Here is a 21,066-nt window from a genome sequence, read left to right as displayed (position 1 = left end):
GCAAATCATTTCACCAAATCAAAATTATATTATATTGACAATTTGACGTGTGTTGAATTTTGATAGGATTGGAAGTCTGTGTAGACAACCACTAAACGAAAAATATAACTGAAAACAATGCTGTAATGAGTTCATTACAGCACTGTTTCTAGAACTGTATTGAGCTCATTACAATACTGAAATAGAGAAATACAATTCTAATAAGCTTTCCTAATTGAAAGAGCTATTTGCTCTATCAATGAAGACGTGTCGTAATTATTCACGCAATACTGCCTGAGGATATTAAAATATCCATACAAATGCCGCCTGGTATTGCTGAAGACACCAATGAGAAGTTCCTGTTTGCCTCAGCGGACGTCGACAGTAATGATGATTATTTTCAAATGAAATATCCTCAAATTGCACGCATGTAGAAGAATAAAATTGCTGGAAGCGAATTTATTCGTTAGCGATGAGCGTACCTACTTTCATCGAAAATAATAACATAAAAGCGTGGTGTGCAAGTAGTGCATCCTCAGTAGAGAACAGCCAACATGAAAAGTTATTTGCATATCTATCAGGTAAGACGAAGTACGATTCACTCTTAGGAAATACTTATAGCAATTATTATTATCTATTGAAAACAAACTAGTTTCATTTCTGTACCTATTATAACAATATTTATATACAAGGGTTAGACCTATTTAGAGGGGCACTACCGAACAACCGTAAGAAATACAGGGTGGCTTAAATTATGAAAAAGTTGCGTTATTTATATCTCGAAAAAACTATAAATCGAGATTTTGTTTTTTTTTATTAACTCATTTGTTTCTGAAGATGATTTCACGAAATTCGATTTGTAGTCATTATCCAATATAGAGATTCTAGTGGTGTCGTCAGATTTCTTCTGTTTTCCATTGTTTCAGAGACGCGATAGTCATTTTTTTCTCTTATGGATGCCATATTAGTTCTCCTCAAGGGATGATGAAGAAAAAATTCAACAATGTATCACACTCTAGCTACGCAAATTTGAACTTCTTCTTTGTTTTTTGTTTGAGTAGTAGGCTGGTGCCAGAATTATCAAATAATTTGTTACTTTGTTCAGTTGTTATATGAAACCACCACTTGATTTTTGTAAAAACCTTAATCCTGTTTGATAAGTAACGTCCTATCAATTACATTATCATGCTCTACATAGCGTACAACTGGCTCCAGCTTGAACAAAAAAACAAAAAGGAAGTTCCAATTCAAATAGCTAGACTCGATATTTTCGAAGAGTGTGATACATTGTTGAATTCGTATTTTTTTTCTTTATCATCTCATAAAGAGCAATAACATGCCGTCTATAAGGAACTATCGTGTATCTGAAACAATGAAAAACAAACAAATCTGAGGAATCCATTAGAATCTCTAAATTGGATAATGACTACAAACCGAATTTCGTGAAATCATCTTCAGAAACAAATGAGTTATAGAGAAAGAAAGAAAATCCGATTTTTAGTTTTTTCGAGATATAAATAACTCGACTTTTTCATAATATGAGCCATCCTGTTTTTTTACGGTTTTCGCTATCCCTGTAGTGGCCCTCTAAATAGTTCTAACCCTGTATATTTTTTAAGTTTGTACTATACCATATGAATATGATGAAGCATACTCTTCTATATATTACTCTTTTTAAATATTTTTTACCATGCCATAATATTTTTTTAGGTGATTGATGCAGTGAATACCTACTATACTGGTATTCCTGAAAAAATAAATACAAACAGCTAAAATAGGAGCTATTGGAAAAGATTTTTTTCCACAACCGGTCCTAAATAACCACTTTCCCCGCATTGTTTTCAATTCGGAAAGTGTCGCTTCCCCGCACTAGTGCGGAAATTATTTGTTGAATTTGAGAATGATATTACCTTCAAAATTTTCAATTTTCGGTCTCACGTATCATAAATAATCTCATTTTATGAAATAGACATCGACTAAAATGGTAAGATGCATATTATTGTAAGCATTTAATCACTTACTTTAATTTGATTGAAATGAAAAAGCTTACGTTTTCTAAATTCCAACCTGTCAGTTTTCTTTTCAAAATATTGCTTAAGAATTATTCGAATAGTGCAATGTTTCGAAAACTAAAATCATATGAAAAATTCATCCTGTATCATGAAAATTACTAACTAGTACAGTGGTTAATATAGCCTCGGACAGAAACAGATTGTGTATGGCAACCTTTAGAAGTTCCTCTCAAGTGTATTTCAAACTCTCGAGTCACCAACAGCTCCAGTAGCCGTGATCGTCTAGTGGTTAGGACCCTACGTTGTGGCCGTAGTAACCCAGGTTCGAATCCTGGTCACGGCAATGTGCGAGCATTGTCACGGGGGAGCTTTTTTTTAACACACTTCATCATGAGACAAAGCTCAAACTTCCATATGAAGACTGCAATGTTATTCTATTCACTTTGATCATTTTGAAATTAAGTGTATTTCATTATTTGGAACACGACTGTTCGTAATAACTTCGTCAAAATAAAGTGAACCTGAATATTTGGTCAATATTCATATCGAAGTCTTTCTCAGATACTGAACTCAGAAAAAGCAATTCACATAAAATTCGGTTAACAAAAATTTAAGAACCCTCTCAATTAAGATCACATTCCTATATACAGCTCTGTGGTTTTCAAGGGCAATATTGGCGCATTGATCAACAAACGTTCAATAACTTCTGACTTAAATATTAAGTGGGTACCTACTAAGGAATCGAATTAACATGATCTTCGAAGGATATACTAAAGAAGCAATATATACTTGCTTTTTTTTAGGTACTCCTCTTCTTATACATCCCTGATGCAATTACAGCACTCTTTGGGGAAAGGTAAGTTCCCGCGTAATTGAAGAATAAACATATTATAACGTTTAAGTGTTTCACAAATAATGTAAAAACTATGCAGTCCATATCTTAATACCAAATATCACCAACAATTATTGCAGTTAAAATGCCTCAAACCTAACTGGAATTTTAGTATTCATTGCCGCCTCTACAGAATTAGGGAAATATCTATCTGGTACTCCTGTTATCACTAATATATCAGATACCAAACAGCTAAAAAACTAAATAAGCCTGCCGAATCCTGGCTTCACCCGTGAATCCCGAGGTACGACAGCACATCTACAATTGGTCACGAATTCCTTCTCGCTCCAGTCTTCAACACCTTGGCATTCAAGTGAAAGTGTGTAATTTGATAGTGTTATTTTTGGCTTTTCAAGCACTTTACCTCGTTCTCCTCTTTAAAAGAAATATTTTTTTCTGTCAGTTTATAGGCATTGCCTAAACTTTAATCGATGCTTAATAATAATAATAATAATATCATCACTATGATCGATAAAATCATACCGAATACAGTGAGTTGCAATATTGTTAAAGTAATTAAAGTTGTTTCTTTGTTGCTGTTTCCGTTGCTCATACATTATTTTTAAGAAACTAAAGTAATGAAAATAAAATTATTAAAATAGGACACATAGTCAGATAAATCGTCTCATACAATGACTTCATTTTGTATCAAATTCTTAGAGGACCTTAATATTTCCATACAAAATATTTTTGTCTTTAACGCGGATAAAACTTTAGAGGAAAATAAATGCCAGTTTCTTTAATTGAAAGAGATTTTGTCCGAAGACATGGAAGCTATCGGTTGTCCAGCGCACATACTTCACAATTCTGCTTCCACTTCCGCCGATAAGATATCCTTTTCTGTGTAGTCGATTGGTCTTAAAATTTTCAAATATATTTTGATATTTACTGTGAGGGTCGAACGATGAATGCAGAAACAACAATGACATACGTAGAATTTCATAATGTAATATGCCTTTCTTCCTGCTTCTTCTACTCCTATGATTTTTAAAAGTAAAGTCTTCGTCCATGATTATCCCACGAGTTGACACTTGTTATCACTTGGTTGTTGATCTTAATTTTCGTTGTAGGTTCAGTTTTCTTTCTTTTATATCTTAACATGATTACCTGGTTCTTTGCTTCATTGATCTTCATTCGCTATTTGTGGTACCATTAACTACGGATTTCTCTTTTCCTGTTTATTCCAAAACTCAGTATTCTATCAAAAACAAAATTAGCATTTAACTTAAAACCGTTATCGAATAGGTAGTTTTGAAATTATATCGGAAATATGACATTTCGATTGGCCATATTCAGGAAACCCCTATTTGGATTTTGCCCATTAACGAACTCAACCGCAATAAGAGAGATCCGAACCTTCCTTGAAAATTTGAAGTTTCTAGGTTTCCTCATTCAACAATTATTGTTGAATTATTATTGATGTTCTGGACATCCGGGCAGATTTGAATGTTCTGTTCGAGGAAGAAGCGCTCAAAAAAAGTCCTGTTGCATAATGTAATTGTCGTAAAACACTTAATATAACGCTTATTACTCATTACAGAAGATTTTTCGAATCCAAATGTTTTCATTCATGTTTTTATTATTTTGAACATTCAATGTAACTTCAATTTCACTTTCACATGACGTAAAAAAATTGAATGATTCAACACTGTTTAAACTATTAATTTTTCCATCAATCACCTTGTAGACATTAGTTACCTGCTGTTGTAATAAATATAGAAACAAGAAAATATAAAAGGTGAATGGCCTATCCGATCATTCGTGTATAATGATCTATTTCCCAGATCTAACAACTTTCGTCCAATTAAATCAACGTTCCTAATGATCTCATTGTAGAAAACATATCAAGGAAAGTCTTATAGTTCTTCAAAACGATATCATTTTTTATCATTTCAAATATTGATTATATAAAATATTATACAGGGTGATTTGTCCGATTCGACCGATTGTTCTTTTATTCATAACTTTGGTAAGATTTTATCAATATTGATGAATTTTCAGTTTAGAACAATATGATTGTCTACTTCCAATAATTCCTCAAAAATATAGGGTGGGAATTATGATAAGTTCAGATTAAATTTGAAGGTTGAAAAACACCCTGTAAATTCCGTTTTCAAAAATTCGCTCTCTGCTTCAGGTTCTACCATAAGTTTACATTACTGGAGCGTTTTTATTTTTTTGGCACACCTCCAGTTTTCCAAGAAAAAATTCTCAAAAATGAACAATATCGTTATTTCGCTCCAAGGCAGTGAGAATATTCTGAACTAGATAGTAAAGTTGTATCGTCCAATGATACAAAGCCCCCCTCATCCCTATTCAAAATCAAGGGGTTGTACTCAACCCCGTTGGAGGGTTTCAATTGCGGGGATGCGAAGAGCGTTAAATAGACGGGTCCGAGCGATTTTCCACATTTTCATTTTAAATCCGGAAAATCGAGGTGTTAAGTTTTCGTTGGACAACACTGTATTAATCTGTTATCAATCAAATCTCATATTAATAATATTCTCATATATGTGGTCCCCAAGGACTGAAGTGACGCATAAATAAACGAGCGGAAGTTCCATTCATAGTAAGCTTCCAACACTTGGGCTTCTATATTCTACCCGGATAGTACTATATTGCATCAAAACTGCAGAAATTTTCACGGATTCGTTTGTCTGTGAGATGCTATCATCAATTTCGAGACATTCTGAGGAAAATGTCTTGGCACTTCATTGTCAGATTATCGAGATTTGTGAGAAACATATCATATGTAATCACATATCATATGTAAATGACATCAATAGTGATCAAAATTGTTATCCCTGAGGATATATGATTATGATTTTCCCATTTTCCCCCATTACAGCTCGCGGTGCCTGGTTATGAACATTTTGACTAACATATTTGATATTATTGGACATCAGATATATGAGGATTCGGTTATTATGGTCTCTTTTAAAAAAATCTTACAATATGTCGTTTCCCGGTCATGTGAATTATTCTGGCGTTATCTTGTGGCATGAAAAGATGTATGGAAGATCTTGGACTTTGTATCTCATTTCATAGCCAATGTGGAGCAGTGTATAAAAAATTATCGATAGCGGTGCCTAATATAACCAAGAAAGATTATTGCTCAGTCGGGTTCTGGCCGCCGAACATCCAAATTCCATCCCAACCAGAAATGAGAGCACCCGATTGATGAGCAAAAACCCCGAAAATTGCAAAAAATCCATTTTCAAAGCTCCATATCTCGAAAACTGTCCATTTTTGAGCTTTGTGGCAAAGGGCACTTCTGATCAGTTTATCAAGAACTACAACATATCAAAAATTCAGCCAAATTCACAGAAAGCCATTTCCCATAGAAAACGTGCAGTGCATTGTTTCTTGTTGTATTTGACGCCTTCTAGCAATGTAGCGATTGTCAAAATTATTTCAGGCTGACTTGGAATAGTAAGAATACATTTTGATTCGGGATGTTACGCAATACGCAGATTCGATTGCGACTGAAATTACACTTCTGATTGGAATTCCGACACTTTTGAATCGGAGGTTAAGAAGATACTGAAGTCGGAGTCCTTGAACCAAACTTAATCTTTTTGAGCAGAATACCTGGAGTCTGAGCGATCGCAATTCATCAGTAATTCCATTAGAACATACATTGAAGTTAACATTACAAATAAAAAATAAATGAAAGATTTGAAAGTCTTATAAAATGTACCTTCGACGAATTGAATTCAAGATTCGGAGACCTCACTTTGAACTTGTTATTTGCAATAGCCACATATCTGAATCCTTGGTATAAAACAAAATTTTTCATCGAAGAAATTGAAGAACAGGTTGAGTTGAATTCAAATTTATCAGTTTACTTGATGATGGAAATAAATCTTCAAATGAGGCTAGAAATATTGACGGTCCTGCAACAAAACGGCAAAGGTTGACTTCACCAATAGCTGGTCAATCTAGCAATATTAATAAAAGTGTCCAAATAATTTTATCGAATATATATATGCTTGAATAGCGACGATGAAGATGAATATTTCCCCCCTGTCAAAAATTCTATGTATATGGAGAACAATTATAAAAAATATAGCGATAATTGCATTGTAGGAAGCGAAACAGCACTGCGATAATTGTTCTGTTCATAGATGCATAGTTTCTATGCATCTTACACAGTTCGAATCTATGGCAATTCCATTCTACATCAGTTTGACAAGTGATGTAACAGTTTATTCGGGAAATATTCCCCCGAATTACACTCGTGCATCAAAATGATCGGATAATTTCGCCTTCCAGCGTGTTTTCTTTGAAAGGCTGCATTCGGTCATTTTCATTTTTGGAGAAAGAGCCCGACACTGGAAGTGGAGGGCTCTTTCTCCAAAAATGAAAATGAACTCATACAGTTTTTATGACAACACGCTGCCATGCAAAATTATCGGTAATTTTGATGCACTTGTGCAATTTCTTACGATAATACCAAATATCAGAGGAATATGGTGTTTTTGAACGAAGTTCTCATATTGAAAGGACTACTAGATGAATACAATTCAGAAAATCGTTTTCTCATTATTCAAGATCCATTATTATGGTGGAAAATGAATTCAAAATACAAAAGACAAGATGACAGTTATTGAAAATCTCTAAACTTTTGTAATAATTCGATGAAACTTGTGTCAAAGTATACGAAACAAGAATTTATTTTCTTATCGCGAGATAAATCATTATTTTCATAAAATAAAATTACAAAATTTGAATGTCCGCCAAGATATGTTGAACACCAATCAGAGAGAATGACGTCACGTATTACTAGTTAGGATACGCTGACGTTACTAGCGACGCCATGACACCTTCACCGGTTTTGGTGCGAATTTTTAATCTGAAAACTTAAATGTTATTATTGCCTACTAAAACTTTACTATATGCGGAAAGATGTTTTTCCTGGTGAATAATATTCGTTTCTGAATATTATAACATAGTTTTAAAAAAATTGTCGTCCTACCTATTCCCTGAGCTCGATCGCCTCCCAATATTTGTCATATTATCTACCAAGCTCAGTAGCAAGTGAACAACTATTCAGTGGTGCTGGCCTAATCTTTGACCCATTGCGAACTAGATTGGACTGCGAAATTTTTATTCATCAGGTATAATGTACCTACTAGTTTAAAAGTAGGTAGATAGGTATAAATAATTACTTGTAAATCTCGACTAACAATTTATAATTTGAAACAGAAAGGTTATCGGGTATGTAGTCAAACTTGAACAATTTTAGCTCTTTATTGCTTCAGCCAAGCTTTCGGACAATAACTTGTCCTTCTTCAGGGTTACTGAAAATTACATAAAGTTGTAAAAAACACACAGAAATCAATACATCAGAACTTACATCAATGTGAGTCTTAAATGTTAAAAATATTTCAATGTCCATAGGTATATAATATTTATTTCTGTGTGTTTTTTACAACTTTATGTAATTTTCATTAGCCCTGAAGAAGGACAAGTTATTGTCCGAAAGCTTGGCTGAAGCAATAAAAAGTTAAAATTGTTCAAGTTTGACTACATACCCGATAACCTTTCTCTTTCAAGGTATAAATAATGTTTAAAATTGAATAAAATTTGTGATTTTTTTTTTGTAAATTCCACATTATTTCAATTGATCAATCTGGATTATTTCGTCGTGAAATTAAAGAGACAAAATAATGTTTGTGCTCGCATTATTTTTGAACATCCCCCATTTGCCTCCGATTTCAATTCCAATTCCAGTTCCAGAATTGGATCCGATTTCAATTAATCATAAATGAAAACTCCGATTTCGATTTCGGTTCCGGTAGACCGGAGGAATGCACATCCCAAATTCTGATAAATGCAAAATATACATTCTGGTTGAGATAGAACCTGTAGATTTCTCGTCCATTGGCCGAAATATGGTTTTGATCCTAACCTATGCACCTAAAACCTGAAACCTTGAAGATAACTCATAATTTCGGTGAAGAAACAAATATTCAAATCGTTTTATTCATAACGTATATATTTCTCAAAGACTTCATTCGAACAATACACCTATGGAAGCTTCGACCATTAAAGTGACTCAAAGCAGCAATAAACACTCATATGAATCCTGCTAATCCAACTTTTTTCAGGATCCCAAGAGAAGGTCTCGTAATCCATGTAGAAGATGCCGACAACCACGGTCTCACCTATCCACCACGGTCCCATGTCACGTTCAAATTCCACCACCCAAGTCCCATTATCGAGGATAATTTCTATTACGATCTATCGAAGGTAAACAAAAAACGCCCAAAGTACGGTAAATTGAAGACAACTCCGCCAGACGACGCCTACCAGGAAGTGGACCTCCACGGCATACTCGGACTGGGTCAGTTGTTCCGACAGGTTTCTCTACCTCAGGTTCAAAATTATGGAAGTGCACACGCAGAAGATGTAAAACCGGTTACCGAAGTCATCGAAGACGACATCAAGTACGATTTCAGAACCAAAACTCACTCGATTAGGTAATGGATTCAAGTTTAGTGACCGATGATGTAATTAACTACATGTTCAACATTCGAAAGTTGTGCATCCATTTGAAACACAAGAAATTGAATTTGTTTACTTACGACAAAAACCATTTGTTGTTTCTGTAAGAAATAGATGAATCTGCGAATTTGTGAAGAAAAATCAGTTTTTTTCAATGAATAAAGTCGAAAAATTTGAATCTTTGATTTGGTCTCTCGAAAATCAGGGAAAACACAAAAAAATTGCTGACAATTTTTCGAAATTGCTTTACCTACCTACGTCCATGAGCGTACCCAGCGAGGGGTAGCTGTCCCTATCTGGTAACTAAAACATTGATGCTATTCTTGAAATAACTATTTTAATAAAAATAAAAAAATACTTATACTATTGAAAATGAAGAAATTAGAGTAATTTATCGTTATTGGTTTGCCCCCCCCCCCCATAGTTAAAAGTTGATCTTACAAAATTTATTTTTTTTCATTCTTTATGCCTCGGTATATAATATTAAAATCTTGTACATGTACACAGAAATTATTTAACCAAAAGAAATAAAGCAATTCTAATAGGTTGCTCATTATGTAAATCATAATCTTTGGTTACTTCGTCTTTCAAATACTCCAATAATTGTCTAATATTTATGTTTGATAAATACATATACAACAACACCGTAAGTTAAATTCTTTTATTTTTAAAAATTTGATCGCTGAAATTCTTCGAAAGGTACAAATATATCAGGTCAATGATAAAATGATTAAATTAGAATGAATCATCGATAGATGATAGCGAATAGAACAAACGGAAATATATGAAGGTGCGATCGATTTGGCAATGAAAACAATGAAAGATTGTATGATGCAATTTTGAGAGCAGAAACTGTTCCTTGTATTGAGCCCAAATTCATTTCTTACCCAGCAATCTTTCGTAAAAATCGATATATATTTTTTTAGGTAAGTAGTGGAAAAAAAAAATTATGATTATTTTCCATATTTTATAGGATTTTCAATGTGTTTGTAAATGAGTTACTTCAATAACCTCATGAATATTCTTGTTGAAAACATTTTTTTTCATCTCACCAAAAATATCCGTTTATCAATTCATTAAACATTTTTATCTTTTGTTGTTTCTTCCTTCTGATACTTTTAGTACCTACCCCTTTTTCAGGTAATGATAACTTGAAATTATATATCATGTTCTACTATTATTTTATTTATAAAATACATAAAAAGGTAAAAGTCGGTAGCAATGTAGGTAACACAAGTTCTGTTGACATTTTATATCGATTATTATTATACAATTAAAATACTAATAAATAGAAATTCTATCCAACAGTTTACACAGTCGTCTCATGAATATTTGTCAAATATATAATTTCAGTACTAATATTTAGAGTTGGATTTGTTTGGTGGAGGGGGACAATTAAACCCAAAACCTCCTGGGTTGCGCTTTTGCAAATGTCTTATTCGTTTCTTTGAAATGATGACTTCAACTAAAAACTAACTGTACGTATAAAGCGTTAAAGTTGGTTACCTCTCTACAGTTCAACGTGGCTTACAAAACTCATATTAAATATTGAATTTCAATTAAAAATCCTGTGAAATATAGACTTAATCCAAAGAACTCACAGTAAATAATCTCTATAATATAGACGAATCAAAAAAAAATAATCAAGAAGCAGAAAATAAATCGTTCTAAATGTATTTCAAGCAATGCCTATACGAATTTATGAAAAAATATTGGAACAAATATCAGTTAAATGAAATATATTTATAATAACAATTCAAATAAACATTTATTGTACAAAAATATACAAGACAAATTTTATTGTAATTCGATGTGATTTTCTGATATTTTACTTCTGTTTCAAATTTTTTGCCTTATTCTCGACCTCTATATTTTCAACGAATATTATGTAAATGCATATGTTGAGTATTTTCTCAATAAAACATTAAAGAATATTCTATAAAGAAAAAATAATTCGAATATATTACACATTTCAAGCAAAAGTTCTGATACTTTCAATATGTCTTACACTCCCTTTCTGCTCTCTGTTTCAGGATATAACAATCACCTTCAATGAAAATGAAAAATATTATTCTTTTTGAGTTTCACATTATTATATATCTTAATATATTCCTGACGGCTGCACCAGACAGATGGTCGATTCTTTTTTTGTAGTCGATTAGAAATTCGCAAAGAAAGCATATTATTTTCATATTGATTACCTCATAATGATCTCTGCATAATTAGTTCTACTAAGTTTCTTTTAGGAAGGAAGAAATTATTGCTGTTTTTTACAAAGCTGCAGTTATGAATATTATGTATCGGACCCTAAATAAAATTTCATTGTGATTTATGAATTTTACTGTTTGAAATGACAAATTATAACAAATTATAGGTGTAACTGAAAAAAAACAGAAATCCAAGACTATAATAATATACATTTATGAATCATTATTGTTGACTAAAAAAAATCACTAAATGCTGAAAAACTTATCATAAAATTGTTTTTGGTAGAATCAAATAGAAAATATCAAAGCTTTTTATCAAACCAGAATTGTTAAATTCACCTTCTCACCATGTTCATGATAGACTATTTTTCTATGAATTCTTTTTTGAGATATATATATTACTATTACTATTTATTTGTACAAAGATTTCATGTACAAATTCTAGTCATCAAAAGTTACATGACACGTCAATAAAACATGGAATAATATATCTAAAATAATAGATGTGTAGATACAAATACAAAACATAATATTATCATACAGATAAAATCAACAAATAAAGTAATACACTATATAAACGCTAAGATCGGGCGAGGAACTCGTGTATATAGTAGATCGTGTTTTCAAGCAATAATTCTTTTACTTTCTTGTGGAACTGTGCCTTCCCCAGAGTCTTTAAAAAGTCTGGCAGTTTATTATAAAGTTTCAAAGCTATGAAATTGTGTCCTTGTTCTTCCTTCTTCATTCGATGGCGGGGTATGGCATATTTATCTTTATCACGTGTATTATAATCGTGAAATGTTGAGTTTTTTGGAAACTTATCCCTCTTTGCATGGATATAACTGACACATGTAAGTATGAAAATGGAAGTAATCGTGAGTATGCCTTCCCTTTTGAAGATATTTCTGCAACTTTCTGTGTTTCCCATGTCAAATAATATCCTCAATGCTCTTTTTTGTTTCACAAGAATTCTTTCGGCATCCCCAGCATGACCCCATAAAATAATTCCATAGCTTGCCACACTGTGAAAGGCAGAATAATAAGCTTGTTTAGCTGTCAACAAATCTGCTATTTCTTTGATACGTCGTATCATGAATAATGCCGTTGACAGCTTTCTACAGAGAGTGTCGATGTGTTTACTCCAACTCAGAGATGACTGAAATTCTAGTCCTAAGTATGTCAGAGAATTTTGATTTATTTCTCTGTTGGTGAACACCAATTTCTGAGTTTTTTCACTGTTGGAGAGCAAACCATTTATCGAAAACCACGACGAAGCATCCCCTTCTGCCACCATCGATTCCCTCAAAAGTTTATCCCGAGATTTCGAGGTGCTAAGATAGCCAGTGTCGTCCGCGTAGCCCACCATCTTCACGGTGACGTTCCGAAACAGATCATTCATATAAATGATGAACAACAGTGGTCCCAATATGGACCCCTGCGGGACTCCAGCCGTCAACACTCCAAGAGCCGATACTTCATCGCACCATATCACAGCCTGACTTCTCTTCGTAAGGTAAGATCTGAGCAAGTTATTCACTCCACCTCGCACTCCATAATGATGAAGCTTCATCAGTAAAATTTCATGGTTTACGCTATCAAACGCTTTACTCAGGTCCATACATGTAAGCTCCACTTCATTTCCTCTCTCATACGCCTCAACAATTGTTTCAATGACCTGCGTCAGGGCTGTTATTGTGGACCTATTTTGTCTGAAACCATGTTGGGATTCATGAATTATGGAATGTTTTTCAAAGAACCCATGCAGTCTGTCCCTCAATATCAGCTCAAAAATTTTGGATACAGCAGGTAACACAGATATCGGTCTGTAGTTTGCAAATTCGTCTGGGTCACCTTTCTTGAAAATAGGACTAACTAGTCCTACTTTAAGCTCGTCAGGAAAAATTTCTTGTGACATGCAATCATTGAACAGTCTACAAAGTGGTACCACAAGAAAAGGGCAAGCCTGCTTGAAAAGCGCCACTGACATTCCATAAATATCCCGCGAATTCTTACTTTTGAGTTTTCTGCAGAGGTGCATTATTTCTTCTTCTGTGACAGGAAACATGAACATGGACTCCAAATTCTGTTCGTGTTTATTCTCGAGTAGTCCCCTCGATCCATCCAGTGAAATTTGGGTATTATCACCTATTTTCATCCCAATCGATACCAAGTAGTTATTCATGTCATCTGATGTTAAATTACTATATGTCTTTCTTGGTTGAGTATTTGTTTCCTGTCGTATCAGCTGCCACATTGCCTTATATCTATTGCTTGCTTTCGCCAATCTAAGAGCATTCTTCTCCTTCACTGTTTCCCTGATTTTTGACCTAAGGGACCCCCTCAAGAATTCGTAAAGTAGTCTACTCTGTTCATCCTTTCTCACTTTTGCTATTGTGTCAGCTGCATCTACTTTATTCCTCAATTTCTCTAATTCTCTATTCTTTTGATACTTTTTTCTGCGTTCAGTTCTTACTCTTTCTTCAGGAAAGCACTTATGAAAGATATCAAGCAAACGGCTGTGGAAATTGGAAAACTGAACCGCTGCATCATCAGAGTACAACAGCGTCCAATCTTCAGCTTTGATCTTCCCAATGAAATGAGAAGTGTTTTTTTCGTTGAAGTTTCTTTTTAATTTATAATATGGAATCTGATTGGTTGATTTCTTGACTGGAAATTTGAAGATCTGGGCTTTATGATCTGAAATGTGTGGATCAAAGGTAAATTTCTCTCTAGGTGCTATAACAATATCGGAAAAAACGTTGTCTATGCACGATTTAGTCACATTTGTCACCCTTGAAGGTTCAGTGAATGCTGGATCCAATCCATATATTTTGAAAGCCTCCAGAAGTTGTTCCTGTTCCTTCGAATTTTTCGAAACATCAATGTTGAAGTCGCCAGAAAAAACCACACTATCCGTTGGATAAGACCCTCGACATATTTCGAGTACTCTTGTCAAGACAGCAATGAAGTCAGGTACACTTCCAGATGGTGGTCTATAAACTGAAATTATTATCATTTTAAGTGTCAGCATTCTCACACCACAAAGCTCTATCACTCTTTCTATCGAGTGAGACGCAACCTCTACGAGCTCCCCAAAAGGTAGGCCAACTCGGAGGACAACAGCGGAACCACCGTGTCTCGAAGATTTTCGACAATAAGAACTAGCTACGACATAGTCACCCATATTTATTCTCGTGAATTTATCATAAGTAAGCCAGTGTTCCGTGAAACAGGCTATGTCAACTTTTCGTGACTCTAAAAGATACTTGACGTCGTCAATTTTGTTTCCCAAAGACTGCAAATTAAAATTTAATAGTGTTGTAAGTTCTTCAGCTTTATAATCTTTATTGTTCATTATAGTTTTTTTTTCGAAAAAAGGAAAAACGCCTGGCAGTTACTCCCTCCGGCCATGTGCTACTTTTATAAAGCTCATCATGTAGATCAACGTCACCACCCACTTTGAAGGCCATGCTGGTTGAGTTGGCTCTTATTGGCTGGGCTTCGACAACGAAAGACCGGTCAGGAAAAATCTTACTCAAATGATTTAGGATAGAATCTTCAGTCGTCCCCAGCTCAATTTTACCAATATACAACCATATTTTAGATTTACAGCTGTTGAACGTCGATACTTCTCCAGATGATGTTCTTGTACCCTTTACTATTCCAGGACGAGAATTGTTCGAACTATTCAATTTGTTCAGTCCAGGGACATTTACGTTCTCTTTCACGGATTTAGCGATGTTTTTTTTCTTATCATCTTTAGATTGATGTGGGTTCGATGACATCTGCCCATTCATATACGTCTGTTGTTCATTGATAAGGTTCGCTGACACCTGTTCATTCAGTAGTATCCGTTTCATACGCTTAGGTACTCCATGTGACGAATTTTTGTTTTCGCATATCGAGGACTGTAACGGAGGTCTCTGCGTTGCTTCATAGAAACTTGTGGAAAGTCCAATAGATGGAATAGTGGTCGATTTTTTTCCGCCGATATTTTCTAATAAATTATTATAGTTTTTGAGTATTGTTATTTTATCATTGAGTTCCTCAATTATTTCGTTCTTTACTCCAATGATCTGATTCAGGTATTCCACATGAATATCCTTGTCATCGGACTTTTCAACATTTTCAAATATACAGGAATTATTCGAGATGTTCGGCTCAGTCTCAGCTACATCTTGCAGCTGGGAAACTGAAATTTCAAAACGCTGTTCATTCAAACTTGTTAGACGCGCTTTTAATTTCTCGTGTTTCAGCTTCACCTCCTCATACGAACTTAGTTTTGAGATTACATCTTCACAACAAACCAGTCCTACTTCTTGGTTTATAAAGATTCCAGGAATTTTCAACACACAACTGAAGTGATAAGTACTGTCACATTTTGTGCACGTTATATAAGTTTTCACTTCTTTTACACATTTTTTACAAAATATTTCCGCACTGCTATTTATTCGTGGTGCCATGTTTGCTGAATTATTCACCGATTTGATGCCCAGATAGGAAAAAGGAAAGGAAACAAGACTCTTCACTCTCTTGGGTCGTTAAGAGAGACTTAAGACAGAAGGCAGACCACGGAAGGAACCGCTGGGAGTACAAAGAGCGGGTAGGAAGGAAGAAAACAGAAAAAGGACGAAGTACAATATTTTTTAAAAATTCAATAAAGCACCAAAGAAACACAGAACACAAATCCACACAGTATATGGTCACCTTTATAGCAGCCGCCTCTAATCAATAAGGAAGCATGTGTTCAAAAAAAACCAACGTTAAAGTGATTTCCCCGATAAGATCGACAATATCCTATGAGTCACTCTTCCAAATTTCAGAAACAGCTCACCTGCAAAATGCACCAAGCACAGGACACAAAAGGGCGTAAACTTAACTTCGGTCTTATGCTTAAGAATCAAAAATACATTTGATGCATCCGTGAAAACTAGGAAAAAAGTGGCGGAGCGAAGCTGAAATCAACCGTCATTCATAAAGCATCACACAAATATAGTTACATATGGTGATATAGTTACATATGGTCGAACTATTGCACTGCGAGAACTGCAAGAATAATTGACAAATTTCTTTTTATGAGAAAATGGAATATTGGAAAAATCCAGATAACTTGGTAGATCGAATAATGATTGCTAAATTATTAATATATGTGTTATATGACTTTTTTGAAGTCACTTGTATAATTTGACTGATGAATGAAACATTTGATCGCAGACACCGAATACACTAGAGGAATAAATTAAAGGATCAAAATAAAATTCAAAATTTTTAGTGGTTTTTCAAATGGCTGTATTTTCGATAACAATGGTCGTATCTCAATTTGAAAAAATCTTTTTGAAGCTTGAAGTTTATAGTTTAGAGATCTCATAATGTTTTCAAGCAACGTGCACCACTCAATCCTAATGAATACCGTATCTAAAATTTCTGCGAAAATTTTCAGTTTTATTTTTGGCCTACAGACTTTGAAATTTTTTTTCCAACTTAACCACTATATGGATGAGATAACTTGTTCATTCAGCTCCAATATCCTTTTTTTCAATATTTCGATACGAGCTGTTCTCGCTGAAATATCGAACTTTGAATTGAAAAGGACCTTTTTGTCTTTAACCATCAATATCTCACCAATCAATGATTGCACAGAAAATTTAGGTGATCTTTTGAAATCTTGAAAGAATTCTCTACAAGAAGTAGCTATGGTATTTTCGGAATAAATTTTTTTTTCGTTATCTACATTAATTTGAAAAATTGATAAAAAAAGGGCTTTTGGAGGCTTTTTGTATAATCAGGCGCTGAATTGAAAATATCGAAGAAACTATCAATGTTGAGTATGCGTTTTACAGTTCAATATCACCACAAAAATCACAGAGAATTTCAATTCAATCCATGTAGCGGTTTTGTTGTTTTATCGATCCAATTTTCAAAAAATTAAAAATTCAATTCAAATTGAAATACGACCGTTGTTATCGAAAATGCAGCCATTTGAAAAACCTCTAAAAATTTCGAATTTTATTTTTATCCTTTAATTTATTCCACTAGTATATAAACAAACATTTTTATCCGGATCTAGCTTCGGTATCAAATATATACATTTAACCTTCCCATAATCAACCCATAATGTCAAACCATCCCAAAAAGAAGAAAAATCATTATGGTGTGAGCCATTAGATTCTGTCCTTAATGATTCCAAGAAATCAAGTCATCCTGAAGAAGTATCAAAATGTTAAGTACATGTTGAGGAATATTCTTCATCAATTACTGAATCTCCAGTAGAATACCGAAATGATTTATTGAAGTCGACCGTAATTGACCATATTACCATCAGATGATAATTGAACTATCAACATAACAGAAACATTAGCCTTGAGTTGGTCCGACATTGGAAGAATATTTGTTTCATTCACCATCGTGAAGGTATATCATTATCCCAAATTGAACTTTTTTCATTTTTAGTCTGGTTTGATTATGCTTTTTACTGTCTAGAGAAGCAACCAAATTTACATCGTGAGATATCTCTGAAATGCACTCTCAAATCTCAATAATTACAGAACTCAAAAAAACAGGATCAGAATAGTTATTTATAATACAAGTGCAGAAGGCATTGATATTCTTCCACGAGTTCAAAATTCAAAAACGAGCCACGAAGTGGCGAGTTTTGGAATGAACGAGTGGTAGAATGAGCCTTCTGTACGAGAATTATACATTATTTTCTCTAATTCATAGCATTTTCATTGAAATCAATGAAATATTTCCATAAATATATTTTAGTGATTTTTGCATTGAAAAATGTTGGTTGGCAGAACTGATTTCTTTAAGGCAAATTGATGAATTGACAGATAAAGCCGTGGCGGAATGTTCGGAGTACCAACATAGAATAATAAAATATAACCATGAAAACTGTGCGTTTCTGATATATTCTCGCACGATTTTGTTCTACAAGATGTGGAAGAATGAACGGAATAACCACAGAATTAGAGAAATATAATTATTGTGATAAAAATTGAATTATACTTCATTCGAACCCATCACTAGAAAATATATGAAATAACTTGAAATTTCCTCAAGGAGTTTACTCTAACCACTTCATTCTTGATTGAAGCTTACGGAGATAAATCAATATCATTCATTGATCGATCGAACTGAAATTTTGAAATCATTAGCGAAATATGAAACAAAATACCGTAAGAATCCTAGAATTGGGAGATAAAAATAATTTCTTTTAGGTGTCAAATATTGGAAGAAGGACATAAAGGAGTCATGAGTAAAAGAGTAAGGAAAGCACTGAAGTGAGGTCCGCTCTAGTGCCGGTGCTGCTTCGATCATTGACTCAAGGGCGGTGGGGTCAGGTAGCGACGATCTTCACGTTCTCGGCAGAAAATATACAAAATTTTAACCATGGTAGTAACAGAGACGATTCTTTTTGGGGTGTGCTTTGATTATTTTCCGAAGAAGCAATAATAATTGGAGATATCTAGGTACTATTTTTTCATGGAATGTCATTTTGCAGATAAATTGACTGATTGTTTATTATAATGATTGGACTTCGGGAAACATATGAAAACAAATAAAATACAAAAAATTTCCATAAAAAAAAATGTGTCAGCCAAAAGTTTAATCTGAAATATTCAACATACGAGGGAGAATTCAGGTTTGAAGTCGAAGTAGTAACTAAGAACACACTATACACTTTTACTTAGAGGGAACACCACAACGTGACATTCTCGTGATCTGTCAAAATTTGCCCAGAGGAAGGACAAAAATAATGTACGATATTGACAGACAGATTGAATGATCAGTAAAAGTTACCATTTAGGAATACTTGTTACAATAGTTTGAACTTTCGTCGAGAGGTTGCATTTAAGGATTATTTTTATACATTTTCACAGATTGTTCATAATGCCCTATTTAGCTGATATATTTTCGAAGCTTCGGCACTTCCGGTTATACAAAAAATGAAAAAATTTACCCCATCTTTTTCTCCGTAGAATCCAACGCAATCATAAGAAAATAGGGTTCTAATTTGAAAATCTAAAGTTATGATCAAATTTTTTCCACAATTTTCGGCACAATATTTGAAACACCCTGTGATGATATTCCTCAAGTTCGAGATATGCACCATATTCGTACATCATTCTAGTTCGAGAAAGTCAATCGAGTATACGTATCGGATATTCACAGTAACAATAATTCACGTAATAGTGACAATGGAAATTCTCTCTTTTTTCCGGGTTTTTCTTAATATTTTGAAAACCATTATATAATTTTAGTGAGAAGTAATTGAGAATGTGAATCTTGATAATATCTAGGACATAAAATGAAAAAAAAGTTTTTTTTGAATTTTTTTTGAATTCTTGTATAACCGGATGTGCCGGAGCTCCGAAAATATTTTAGCTGAATAGGGCATCATGAACAATGTCATATTCCGAAATTTCAGATTTCAAATAGGCCCAGTTCTCCAGAAACGTCTAATAGGCAGTCGAACTTGAAACACCCTGTATACATAATATAATACATAAAAATCGGTGATTTGTAAGAAGAAATATCTCTAATTTTGCTTTTAACTGAGGAGTCACGTGCTGTTTCCTTCCCCACTAATTTTAAATTGAAATATTTTATTATTATGTATTATTAGTACCTACGAAGTTTCGCAAAACTTATATTAGGTATATACATAGTTTGTTAGTCAGTAGATAGTGATTGTCATATTAATTATTTCATTCTCAAAAATATTAACTTATATCAAAGAATTGATCCAAATTTTGCGAAAACAGTAGAACATCTTCTGACCTTCAAAAAACTCTTCTGGTTTGGTCCACATTTGGATGATACAATGATACAAAATTGGAAGCAGTTATCTAACTGATCAAGTCAGTTCTATCTCAATCATTAAGTATAGAAAGTAAAAGTCCTTGGCAATGTATGTTGGTGCGAGTTCATTGGCACTATGTGAGCCAGATATAATTGTAACAAATCAATTAGTTTCTAACAACATACCAGTTTTTTATTAAACTTGTGGAATTACTTTCTTTCTGCATTGTCAGCTTTCATTAACGAATAAGGGTTTAGAAAATATGGGAGATTGAGATCTATCTCTTTATCTAAATTCGAAAACTCTTTGAGAATTTCTCCAATCAGATAATGGCAATGAGAATGACCGTATTTTATAGTAGAGTGAAACTTATTCTTATATTCTTTCAATAGCATTTCACTAAAATCATCATCAAATATTTTAATTTGAATCTTATTTTCGTTCAATGGAATTTGAATGAAAACAAAATTCACCTAATTTGTTCAATTCAATATTGATTATCAATGCAGAACAAAGTATTCATAATCAAACTTTTCATTCCAAAATCAAAAATCAATAATTTGAAAAATTCCAAATATTGGTTCGAAACAACCTTAGCCAATTGGATTGAATATTTGGAAATTGATTATCAATAACTGTTTTCTTTCAACTAGTTAATGT

At 33.5% G+C, this 21,066-nt stretch overlaps 2 protein-coding genes and 1 non-coding gene across 3 annotated transcripts in view; all 3 read left to right on the top strand.

Annotated features, from left to right (window-relative positions):
- Nucleotides 1–21,066, top strand: part of LOC123671928 (glycine-rich cell wall structural protein-like) — a 61,215-nt gene that overhangs the window by 4,335 nt on the left and 35,814 nt on the right. The window lies entirely within an intron of this gene.
- LOC123671935 lies at nucleotides 226–19,445 on the top strand. Its single transcript, XM_045605836.1, has 4 exons — nucleotides 226–560; nucleotides 2,795–2,847; nucleotides 8,997–9,368; nucleotides 18,821–19,445. The coding sequence occupies exons 1-4, from the start codon at nucleotides 534–536 to the stop codon at nucleotides 18,885–18,887; spliced, it is 519 nt and encodes a 172-aa protein (XP_045461792.1). The 5' UTR covers nucleotides 226–533; the 3' UTR covers nucleotides 18,888–19,445.
- Trnah-gug lies at nucleotides 2,263–2,334 on the top strand. The gene has a single exon. It is a non-coding gene; the product is annotated as a tRNA-His (tRNA).

This window comes from Harmonia axyridis, chromosome 2, assembly GCF_914767665.1.
Source record: "Harmonia axyridis chromosome 2, icHarAxyr1.1, whole genome shotgun sequence".
NCBI lineage: Eukaryota > Metazoa > Arthropoda > Insecta > Coleoptera > Coccinellidae > Harmonia > Harmonia axyridis.
Note: the sequence above shows the minus strand (reverse complement) of the source record. Positions and strands in the feature narration are given on the sequence as shown.

What these genes read in the sequence shown, in the direction of transcription:
- LOC123671935 (XM_045605836.1), top strand. Translation starts at nt 534, where the DNA reads ATGAAAAGTTATTTGCATATCTATCAG. An exon ending in GTTATTTGCATATCTATCAG is followed by an intron (nt 561 to 2,794) that starts GTAAGACGAAGT and finishes GCTTTTTTTTAG; the next exon opens with GTACTCCTCTTCTTATACAT. An exon ending in ACCAAAACTCACTCGATTAG is followed by an intron (nt 9,369 to 18,820) that starts GTAATGGATTCA and finishes AATTTCTTTTAG; the next exon opens with GTGTCAAATATTGGAAGAAG.